The sequence below is a fragment of the Haliaeetus leucocephalus genome, unplaced genomic scaffold (genome assembly GCF_000737465.1).
Source record: "Haliaeetus leucocephalus isolate CR32 unplaced genomic scaffold, Haliaeetus_leucocephalus-4.0 Scaffold439, whole genome shotgun sequence".
In the NCBI taxonomy this organism is placed as follows: Eukaryota; Metazoa; Chordata; class Aves; order Accipitriformes; family Accipitridae; genus Haliaeetus; species Haliaeetus leucocephalus.
In genome coordinates, this window is record NW_010972875.1 from 7,537,073 (window position 1) to 7,549,180 (window position 12,108).

The 12,108-nt window shown below is 45.0% G+C and overlaps 1 protein-coding gene across 2 annotated transcripts in view; it reads right to left on the reverse strand.

The window, feature by feature from the left end:
* The window catches only part of LNX1 (ligand of numb-protein X 1, E3 ubiquitin protein ligase), a 68,328-nt gene extending 57,863 nt beyond the window's left edge, over window positions 1–10,465 (reverse strand). Inside the window, exon 1 of one of the 2 annotated variants that reach the window (XM_010574511.1) lies at window positions 10,080–10,465. In XM_010574511.1, coding sequence (XP_010572813.1) covers window positions 10,080–10,465 — 386 coding nt within the window. Of the gene's footprint in view, window positions 1–6,108; window positions 6,201–10,079 lie in introns of those variants that run through there. The other variant, XM_010574512.1, reaches the window with a different exon arrangement.
* Between the last annotated feature and the right edge of the window lie 1,643 nt (window positions 10,466–12,108).

Below are 12,108 nucleotides of genomic sequence, written 5' to 3' on the forward strand. Positions count from 1 at the left end.
TTCATGAAAAGAAATCTTTCTGCCAACCATAATTGTTGCATTGCCTTTCCAGCTTGGCAGGGTTTCACTTTTTTTGGCTGGCTCAGGTTTTACTTTTGGCAACAAAATGCATTTGTTGAGCGTGACGCTGGCCAACATCAGCCTTTTCCAAAGGTGTGAGAAGGCTCCAGCCATGAGAAAACATTCCAGCAGAGTAAAAATTCTAATTCTGAACTCAAGTGTGTGTGGGTAGTTGTGAATGGAGTAAAGGTGACTTTCATGCATGCACAGAAGGAATGAAGCAGAATCTTTCTCCAAGTATAACTGAAATGCCAACTTCTATTACACACACAATTCCCAGGCAGAATCAACAAATTCTTAAAGCTCTCAAAGGGGTTTTGGTTTCTGGAGCTGTCCCAGACAAATTTATTTCTGCACCTAGAATCACAGTGCTGGGGAAAAAGATGCTAACCAGTAACACTTACTCATACCATGGAAATGCCGCACTCTCTAACCTGGGTTTGTGGAACCAGGCAGGATGTGCAGGCGGGAAAAGGTACTGTCTCTGGGAGAGGGTGGCAGAAGGTGGGGGAGAGACCCAGAGCCCACTGTGCTGCTAAGGGGAAAATACTCATATTTGGCAGAGTGCAATTAGTCCTTGGTCAAAGAGCGACCAGACCCAAAACAGTCACAGTCAGTAGAAACGACTACTTTCTGCTGCACCTCCTATGCTAGCAGCATAGTCTATGTCAAACGCTCCTGTATACACCACCTAATGTACTTAGAAAATTCAGTTTGCACACCTCAACACCACGAGTTTAGATGACAACTCCCCCTGTACTTTTAAAAATAATACAGTACATTGGCAGTTCACCTACATGGGCTTCTGCTTGGGGGCTTTCAGGCCATATTCATACTAACATTTCAAGTTTTACTGTGCAATTCTAAAGGCTGGAAATACAAAGGGAGAAGAACGGCAGAGGCAGGGTCAAGGAATGAGAGAGGAGGGGAATAAACAAAGTTAAGGAACAAAAGAGGTACGAAGACGGCAGGGTGGAAGAGCAAGTGAGAGGGCTGGTGGAGTGGGGTCAGACATAAAGCAGTGAGAGGACAGGCTGGGGAAGTGACACTAGCTGTTGCTGGAGATTTTTTGAAAGATCTCAGAAGTCTGAAGGAAAACGAGCTCCTTGGAGGATCTGCTGCCCTTGCAGAGAGCTTGAGGAGAAACAAAGGGGGCCTGAGAGTGCCCAGTGCCTACTGCTCCTCTGCACCAGGGTACATGCTCAGTCACGAGGTAGGATAATATCCACATCAGAAGCTTTCCCAGAGAGAATATTGGAGACAGGAAGAGTCAGGAACCAAGATGACTGTATTTCTTGCTTCCACGTAAGATGTCAGTTTGCCATGTTTCCATCCTGGCCCCTTTGTGAAGCTGTAGCATAGGAGTGAAGCTAACGGGCAGCCCTTGATGCACCTATGCCTTTCTGCTTTAATTCACCTCAGCTCTGCTTTCCCTGAGAGACATCCAATTCTAGTACACTGGAAAAGACTCTTCATATTTTATCTAAGCATGCTTTGTCCTGGCTATGTAATGCAGATATTCTAAACATTTCATTTCTATTTTCATTCAAGAATCTTTCCATTCAAGCCTTGCTTTCCAACACTTCCAGCTTTAATTAACCTCACAGCTTAACTCCAACACAGATTTCTACACATGCAGCTTTGCACAGAGTAAGGAGGCCAACATGTGGCTTTTGCAGTGGACTAACACATGAGCCTAAAAGGCGCTCCAGGCTTACCAATTTTGTCATGAATAATGTGTGCCCTGTGCTCCCCAGCCTCTGTGCAGCTAGTTTCAGAAGGACAGACTTGAAGCCAGACACGAGTTTCCCCACAGACTTGAACAGGAATTAAAGAAGTTGGCGGCACAGTTAAGCTTGGTGCTGGAAGTGGGCTGGGAAGGTGCACCTAATAGCTTGAACTAAATTGTTCTTACCATAAAAAAGACGTGCCCAAGGACACTAGAAGACAGCTGGTGCTTACATCTCTTCTTTTTAAATTGAATGAACAGAGAAACTAAGTTTTACTGGCTATTTCAGCCCAAAGTGCTGTTTTGAAATTTAAGAGAGTAGTTATTGTATAAAAGTTATATGGGGAAACTTGATCCAGTTAATTTGGTGAGATCCCTTTGACTGTTTCATGTAAAACTCAAGAGGGGTAAGAAAAATAGAAGTAATTTTTTGCATGTGGGAGTAGGTTGTGCATTTCACTCTAACAAACAATAGATTTTTTTAAAAAAAGGCTTGATTCAGATTAGTGGGGTGGATCTAGCTGTTGGATTACCAGCAGTGACTAAGGCCAGGAGCTGTTTAATCCTTGGAGAGAAGCAGCACCAGCAAGTGCGGCTGCCACAGGCTCCCCAGAGCTTGACCTGTGCTGAGCACATGCGATGCCCGGCACCCTCCCAGGCACTCGCTCGGTCAGTGCGGCCACGTGCTGAAGGGGGATTAGGTTGGAAACCACCCCACGTTTTCCACGTGACGGAGGTCCTCAGAGGGACAAGGTGAGGTTATTCACTGCCTAGTCTTGCAGTCAGAGTCCTTCCCCTCATAATTTTATTTCTAAGTGGCTCATTGACGTCAAACTGCAGAAAACCCTTCTATTGAGAAATATCCTGCTGCACAGGTCCTGCTTTGAAGTGAGAGGGATAGCGATGGAAGCTGGTGTCCCTCGGTGTGATCAGTGCCACCAGGTCCTCACCCCCAGGAGAGCCTCCTACAGTGGCCACAGGCTGCCTCTCCATCCACACACCTTGTTTTTAACTGGGGGGAATAACATACCCTGACTCAAAAGAATGTTTGGGCAAGTATTTCCTTTATGAAGATATTTTAGGTAAGACAGAAAGAGAGCAGATGCCTGTTGAAGCAGCTTTACAAGGATATAAAGGAGAAGGCATGGCCCTGGAGTAGGGTCTCCTCAAGACCCATGTATATCCTTACGATGCCGAGAGCCATCGGGCTTTGTGGCTACATCCCACTGGTTATGGAGGTTTCTTGAGGGAAACCTCACAGATTTCTCTTGTCCTTCTGCCAGCTGTTTCCCTGGGCTTCCCCTCAGGAGGGAGCACCCTGACTTACCACGGGCTGCTCTTCATGATTTGGCTAAGAGCGAGGACAAGAACAGCATCTGTGCTGAGATCTTTGCTGGGGGCAAGGGAGGGACAACAGGCAAAGGCCAGGGAATTGGTTTTAGTGCAGGTGACAGTGTCAGGAGATACATATTTGCTTGCTGAGAATACCTATAATTATCAGACCAATAATAGAAAACTAAAAATAGCAGCACCCAACATCTGTCCCATGAAGTGCCACTACCACACATCCACACACCTCTTTCTCACCCGCACAGCACCCAGCTGAAGTGCAAAGGTCTGACGCAGCCTTTTCCCAACTTCATTTCTCCTCTTTGACTCTCCTAAAATCTCCTCTTTATTCCTCAGATGGATTCCAGAGCCTGCATCTCCAGACGGGCTTTGGGCTATACTGTAATCCCTGTTCCCCAAGCCACTTGTTCCGCACTTATAAAACAAAAATGCCCTCAACTAAAGCAAACCCTGCCAATGCAACACAAATAACCCAAGCTTTGTTTGAATGGGGTAGAAGGGAAAAGATGGGCTGTATGAGCAGGAGGGCAGTGCAAATCTCAGCACCCTTCTTCTTCTTGCACCAGCACCAGTGATGGTAACCACATCGCCCATGGTCCTCCAGCTCTTCCCTTGCCACTCACACCCCTGCCAGCCCCCTCCTCCTCCTCGGCTGGTATCTCTGGTGGCTGCCAGCCAACAAAAAATGAGTCCTGACTGAGGCCAGTATTTGTACTGGCCAGCAACCAAAGATAGTGTGATAATGAAAAAAAAAAGGTTTCCACCTAGTATGGTCTAGTGTCAAGCCTTGAGGCAAGTCATCAGATATGCTACACATGGCAGTGGGTTTTCAGTTGCCTGTTGGAAAGGATTTACGAAGCTGCCTCTATGGGGTTTGGGGCACAAAAGGGCTGGGGCAGTAATTCTGTGCCCCTAGGTGCCAGGCTGTCCTGGGCACCAGTGCCCATGCTGTCCCACTCACAAAATTTTGCATGATAAACATCCCGCATGCAAGTGCCCGAGCAACCGAGGTAGCAACCTGTAGGTCGTAATATTTGTATAAACTGATTAAACAGCACTGAAAACAGTATTTCTCTCTTTCTTTCAACTGCTGCTATTAGAGAGGACCTTGATTCCATCCCACAGATTAGTACGTCTGTGCCTTGTGCGGCATCCAGCAGCAGCCAGAGGCACCAAATACATACAAAGGAGGAAGAGAAGTTCCTGAAATGAGCTCAAACTGCCCAGCACCCTTTTGGATTATGTCAGCCCCAGCATATCCTCCTTCCCATTGCCCCAGCCAGAGACAGAGCGGTGCAGGAGGTCCTGAGCACTGGCACCCGGGGCCAGGTAATATCCAGGGCTGGGCACCGGGCAGGAGACATGCACCTCCCATTGCTGACACCCGAAGATGCACGTCCAAGCCCCCGCCCACACCCAATCCATTAAGAACGACTGCTGACATCCAGCAAGACTAACATCTCTGTGGGTTAGAAGGCTAAATAAATAAGAGACGAATAGCTACCGTAAGTCGTAGCCCTTTACCCTGGGAGAATCAGTGAACCTGAATTCCCCAAGAAAAGCAAGTAGGCGGTGCCTGCGCCTGTGCTCTGATTAATCTCATCAGTTTGTTTTCCTGGAAACTAGATGTTCCAGATGCCATTGTTTCCATTATAAGTGTTCATCTGCTCTGTTTTGAGCTTGATTGCTCCTGTAGCCTGCTTGGCTTAACTGTTTTTTTGTTTGTTGGTGGTTTGGTTTTTTTTAAATTAATGTTCTTAAACAAAATGCCAGTAAATTAAAATGAGGCAAAATGAGCGGCAACCCTCAACACCAGATTTGTTAAATGTTTAAAAACACCTATGGCTGAGCTGTTGTACACAGCGTGACTAAATTATTAATAGTTGCCATGCATATCACACAAGAATTTCAAAAGGGGACTTTGTGTTTCTGCAAAACACTGCTATTTTTGTCTGACAGTAGAGACAAAATCATTTGGAAATTAGTCTCATTGGCACTAATCACAACTGTTATGAACATTCCCACTGTAGGCACAATACAGTCATTTTTCATTTTTGAGCAGAATTAGCCATTTCATTCATTATCTCAAGGAAGATCTTGAGAGTTTACAATTTGTTAAAATACAAACAAAACATAATTAATTAAAACATACTGGAAAAAATATCTATTTCTAGTCATAAAAGCCCTATTAACTAGTACAATAACATTCAAACACAAATTAAACTAGCATCATTTACAGATGATACCATAGAATATTTGTTTTATGGGTTGGAAAGATCAGCTATGGGGTAGTTTGAGGTGTTTTGTATTATTTTTTTTTTTAAACATGAAGATATATGAATGGATTGCTACATTTAAATTCGCATTACAGAGAAAATAACATTCTGCTGTGGGCAAAAACAGAAATACGGGAAATTTCTTTCCTCTCTCAAGTGAATTATTTCTGGTGAAAGGCTTCTCAGCATTTTGCTACAGGCAAGCAGCTTTACACACAGAACATTATGCATATACACACAGAGAGCACTCTACTGGGGGTGTCTATCCTGATGCCCTCCTCTATGCCCAGTTCCCCTGCAAAGCTATTTATGGAAAGTAAAGAAAACAACACAGATTCAGAAACAGCAAAAAAACGACCCCCCAAACCCAACAACCACCAAAAATGTCGGCACAGAAAAGCAAATTGATAAGGAAAAAGGCAGCTTCACTTAGTATGTCTCAGTTGCTTCCAAAGCAGAAAGCAATGGGGACGTACTGCTATTATTAGCCCTCCGGATGGGAAGCAGCTAGTTCGCAGCACGGTTTGAAGCTGTTGGCAAGACGTTGCTGAATTTTCTTCACACATACGCGCACACACAGACACACAGGCAGACAGACAGACCCCCCAAAACGCTTGTGGCGAGCCCATTCCCACTGCTCGGGTGAGACAGACAGACAGAGAGCACGACGCCGGCGCGACTGTGCGTACTCACAGCTCGGAGTACAAGAAGTGCAGGTTGCCCACATTGTCTATGTAGTTTGCAGGACTTAGCCAAGGTAGGACCAGTAACAGGAGAGCCTTCATTTTCAGTGCAGGGCTGGCACTGCTGCTAGGTTTCCTCCTTCCCACCGTTTCTCTGTGCTGGTGGGACACACAACGTGAAGCTTTTGTGCCAGCCAAGCCCCTTCTAAGCGAGCCTTTCCATTTCAACGCAATGGTAGCACATTATGAATCGAGCTTAAATCCCTTAAACGAAGCTACACTGCAAAAATCATTGACCTGTAAGAGGATTACTCGATCTGACTCTCGGATGGGTAGACGTGAGGGTTTAGGGACAGCACAGCGTGGTTGGCGAGACAGTGACTTATGCTGCAGAGGAGAGCGATGCTCGGGGAAGAGACCTGCCTCCTGCAGGATTCAGAGTGGTTCTTCAGAGGCAGCTGGTGCGTTTACATCACTGCCCACAAGCAGATGGGTTACGAGCTAAACTGCATCACGGAAGGGTGTAGCTGTCTGACAAGGGGGGGGAAAAAAATGCCCCCCGTGGAGTTTTGAAGCAGGCGATATCAGAAGACCACACCTTTTTAAAGTAAAACACCACAAAAGATCACAGCCAACTGCTGGCTGTTTGCATCTCCGTCTGAATTCCCCAAATCCAGTCAGATGTCTTTGTGAAAACATAAATCATGTAATAATCCAAGGACATGTCTCTTCTTGGGGTTTTTTTTTTTTTTTGAAGGATGCAAGAGCTAACATTTTAAATAAGGATGCTTTCAATGGACTACTCCATGGCAACCAGCGTTTAAAAAAAAATAATAAAGTTCTCTCATCAATTACAAAGCACAAAACAGCAAACTCACCTTGTCCCATCAGTGACCTTGTCTCTGATCAGGGCAAACTTTCATTTTCTCGCCGAGAACCAGGATTGGTCTGAGCCTGAATCATGCAAGAAATGCGAAGACTGCTGACTGCCCCGGTGACTCTAGCAGAGTCTACTTTAATTTATTCACTGAGAACACAGATCACGTTCAGTCGAGATTTCAGATGGGCTCTGAGCCGTTCTCACTGCAGGCACCGGATTGTTTATGATTATTATTTTATTTTTTTTTATTAGCAAAGTCACACACTTTCTCTCCACTCTACTGATTCACTGGAATTAAAGAGAACGGTGTCAGCTCAGTCTGCTCAGTCTGTGCCTGGGCATGCTGGAGCACAATGTCCTTCTCTCCTGCCCTGCCATGAGTTGGAGGTGGGATGGCAAGAGACATTCCTGCATTTCTGAGAATTAAATTAGGCAGAGGTATAAGATACCTTTGGTGATAATTAATTAGTGCTGTGCTTAAAAAAAATAATGGTACTGCACAGTCTCCGCAAGCACAAGGTTGCAGAAGTCGCCCTTTAGGGCTCACTCAGAAAGTACCCTCCTAATTCTTCCCTCGGGCGGGAGTGCCAGTGATGCTGCGCTACTCACCCCCTGGAAAGCTGAAACCCCCAGCAGCAAAGGTTCCCTGTGATTTCCTACTCCCTAGCCTCTGCAGTTATAACCATACCTTTGGCCTTAAGGTAACTCAGCCCTCCAAACCATCCTGAGAGGAAGGAAAATCCATGTCATGAGTGGTAAAGAAAAAGCTGCCCAGCCTATGGAGCACTACCTTGTACTGCACTACCTTAGAGGCTTTAGGGTTTGATGAGAAGCGAGACCACTGCTGCATCTCTCCAGTCTCCTGCTCCTTGGGTTTGCAAAGCCAGGACTTAGTGAGGGCAGCCTGCCACTGGGGAGGAGGGACAGCAGAGGCTGTGGAAACATGTTACTAAGCCAATTCTTCCTACCCCTGGCTGGGCTCAGGCCAAGTGAGCCAGAAGCATAGGATCTTGAAGATCCTGAGGGGAAAATCCAAGCCATGGACATTCAATAATAAGAACTGGAATAAAACTCGCCAGGCTTTTACAGGACCAAAGCATAGTTTACAACACTGCAATTCTGCAAGGTATGTCTGTGAAGGGTATTTTTACTACTACCTTAAGGAGAAGAGACCAAGACACTGGAATGGCTTGCACATGTCCATGTAGGAGAGTTGACACTAGAAATCAGGAATTGTGCTAGTTGTGTGGCTTCTGTGTAAAAACCAATATTCCAATTTGCTTATTCATTGTGTGTGGGGTTTTTTTCCTGTTAGTTTTATGGCCATAGCACCATCATCTCAAAAAAATGAAGACAAAAAGGAGGATCTAAAATATATTGAAGTCAGCTATATGTATGGCAAAGGGAAAGGGTATTTGCACTAAGGGCTCAATATTTTGTGGTTGAAATCTATAGAGAAACATAATCTCAGTGACAGCAACTCACAGCAGACTGTCAGTCCCTTTACCCGCATTACTACTGAAATTAATATTTGAGGCCTGTCAGAGAAGTGCTGATCAAAGGTAGAAAATTATAAGTATCTTTGCTAATTTTTCCCCTTAGCAGCAGAAAGCTAACCTTGCAGAGCACCTCTGGCCTGGGCTGGAGACTGCTGCCACCACCTCTTACTCCATGAGACAGCAGCACCCTCAACAGGGAAAGCCAGATCCAGAACTGGGTGGGCCAAGGGCACCCAAATCCGCAAACACTGAGCCTCTAGCATGTGAAAAGTGGGCTCTTGACCTTTGCAGGGGGTCAAGAAACCCTTTGCTAATGTTTTTTTTCAATTTTAGTAATGTGAAATGGTCCCGTTTTTTAGTTGGTTAAATCACCGTAACTTCAGTAAATATCTTCAGTGAATAAATTCCTCATGAGAATCCAGGTGCTTCAGGAAACGAGGTCTCCAGTTCAAATGGGGATGTGTTTGAACTGCAGGCTGCAGAGCTATTTCCAGTTATGGACTTCAAGACCCTGCAGCCTGCAGCCATGTGAACACACCTCCGTGCTCCGGCTGGCCAGCCTGCTCACCAGGGATGCTCTGACCCTCAGCATTACCACGTCTGTGCAGGAATGTCCCCCCAGCAGCAGTCTGGAGCACTGCACTGGTCACCTAGGGCTTCCTCCTCAATGCACAGGCAGAAACACACACACCTAGGAATGTGACTTACACCTGCAAACTACAGGGGAAGCCGTTTCACTGGACACCAGATACAGGCCACAAAAAGGGCATCTCTTAGACCTCAAATCTAAGATCTCCTCAAATCTGAGGTGCTGTTACCCGGACTATGCCAAAGCACTTGTCTGCCATCAGAAATCACAGCCCTGAATGCATCTCTTTACTCTTTTGAAAGGAAGGCAGAAGGCAGAAGATGCAAGACAAAAGCAGCAGCACGTGCTTTTACCCTGCAAAACAGAGGATCATTCATCATCAGTTCTCTCCTTGCAGATGAACTAAACTGCTCCCTGGAGAGGGTGTCCTGGCCACCAGGAGAGGTAAGCCTGGAGGGGGAGTCCAGCCAGGGAGCAATTCCACACCGCCTCACCCTGCGAGCCCCACAGTGCTGTGGAATGGGTAAGTGCGTGCTCACCTGGAAGAACGGAGCACTCTGCTCCAAAGACCAATACCAAACTGGAATATTTTCTGCTCTAGTTCTCATATAGGTCATTTGCGATTCAAAAAAGGACCGAAGAAAGGGCAATTATAAAACCCTTAATGTACTACTAAAATATTTATGGTAGCTCAGCTTCCCAAAACTCACAGATCTCTTTGGATGACTAAATACACACTTCCATTATGCAGCTAACCACAAGGTATCTGCCCAGAACTGCTAATGATGGTATGAAATACCTTGAATGCATTTGATTCTAAAAAAAGAGTGAGATATCATCATATAAATGGACTAAATTCAGCTCTAAATTAATGATACTGTAGGTGTTACTTGGGAGTGATATCCATAAATCTTTCTTTACATTAACTGTCTATTTTAATCAGCATTAACTGAAGATTTTTTTTCCTCTCCTTAAGAAAAAGTGAAAAAAAAGGTCTATCAACAACAACTTACTGGGTTTGGAAATGCTGTTCAAGGTGACCGCGTTGCACGACCTCTGAGCAGTGTTCTGTGAAAGGGCAGCTAACCATTAGCTTGTCCAGGAGGTTATTCACTAGTATGCTGGACTTTCTGCACGTCTGGAGAATCACAAGCTTGCGGTCCATGGGGCAGAAGTCTTTTTCCACAAGGAAGTTCGTAAGGCAAGCTGCGCAGAAGGTGTGACCACAGAGCGTGTCTAACGGCTGAAGCAAAGGTTGCAGGCAAATGTGGCATATCAGATCATCATCTACTTCTTCGGTGTAGCTGTACAAGTGGTTTTCTTCTGGTAAATGTGCTTGGCCGCAGGTGACACAGAGTGTCGGGGAGCTACCCTCCATTTCTTCTTCCTTCTGGCTCATAATCAGAATTGATGCAATTCAAAAGAGGGCAGATGGGAATACCCGACCTGTTTTCTATTTGTGAGAGCCACAACAAGACTTGTGTGCCATCAGATCTGTGGGGAAGAAAGCCGAAGGGTTATGTTCTGGATTGTTTTCTCTTACTGTACTTACAGTATGTATCTGGATGTGGGGTACTCTAGCAGGTAGTAGGGAAGGATTGCATCTTTAGGATGGGAGGGTGAAGCAAAGAAGGGGGCAGAAAAAAACAAAGAGTTAATTCCAGGGACTTCTTTTCTCTTAAATCTAGCTCAATTTACACAGTTACTCTCACTATAAAGAAAGCTACCAAAACAGGGAGAAATACTACAGGGATTTAATGGTTGAAAACCTTAAATTAGCATATACTTGTAGTTCCAGTCAGCTGATTTTGTGGTCACGTTACTTCTGCTGGAAAAGCAGCAGCATGTGTAGGCAAACATTGCAAGACTGTGTGCAGAAACACAGGTAAGAATAATGGTTACTGCCCAAGCTGCCTGCTAAGGACAGCAACGGAGAGCAGCAACTTCACCTAACAAACACACACAAGCATACAGACACTGTACATGCAGCCAGAGGGAGGACAATTTGGGTCATGAGGATTTAGAGCTTGGGACCCTCTAGACCATCCCCATCCCACAGCAACAACAGACCTGGGACCCTGCATTCAAAGCTTGTCTGCTTATCCCCCCATGGCACTGCTCTGGATGCCTCAGGTCAAGCAGTTATAACCATCCGCACCAGCATTACCAGTTTAAAACTTCCCGTTTTACTGCCCAAAGTATCTAATACCTCACACACTGAAGTGAAGTCCACAACACGGTGCCAAGTACTATGTCACTCAAAATTAGGCCTATTCCCTTCATAATTCATGTTACAGAAACCCAGTGTGTCCCTAACTATAGGTCCAATTAGCTCTGGCCAGAGCACCTGCCTGCTGGTATTTTAAAGATGTAAACTCTGTGGGTGGCAGCAAAACTGAAGAGTAATTTGTAGTTTTTACTTGATGAACCCTGACTGCTTGTTGGAGCACTTATGTCTCATTACATCTGTGCTTATTTTGATATACCGCTTTGAAAATAAACATGAAGATATAAAATATGCAATGGCCTAATTACTACTCTTGCTTGAAAATGTAAATCTTACTTGCTGCTCTGCCGTAACACTGTACCCTTGCTTCCAGCTTGACTTAATTTGCTGAGACAACGTGTCAGCCTCAGACACACACGTTTGAGGGCAAGGGAGGGAAAGAATAAAAAAAAAAATCTGACTATGGCAGAGCACATTTTCATATAAAATAAAATCTTATTTTTTATGCAAAGCTCATGGGCTCTAAACCTGAGAAATTAAACTTTATCAGGGCAGGTTTTTTCTAACATGAAGGTAAAATGATAGCCCCACTAACTCTAACCAGATGCCTAAATGTCAAACATTCGCTTTAATGCTTTGCTAGATCCTATTCTTATGTAGTAATTATGCTAAGTGGCTGTATAATAATATTTTTTGTTTGCAACGGTAAGTTCTGCATAAGCTCTGTCTCCTGATTAGCAGTAGCTTCATTTGAATTAAAATCATCACCTATTAGAATTCTTGCAAATATTTAAATGACTTTATACTGTGGCAAA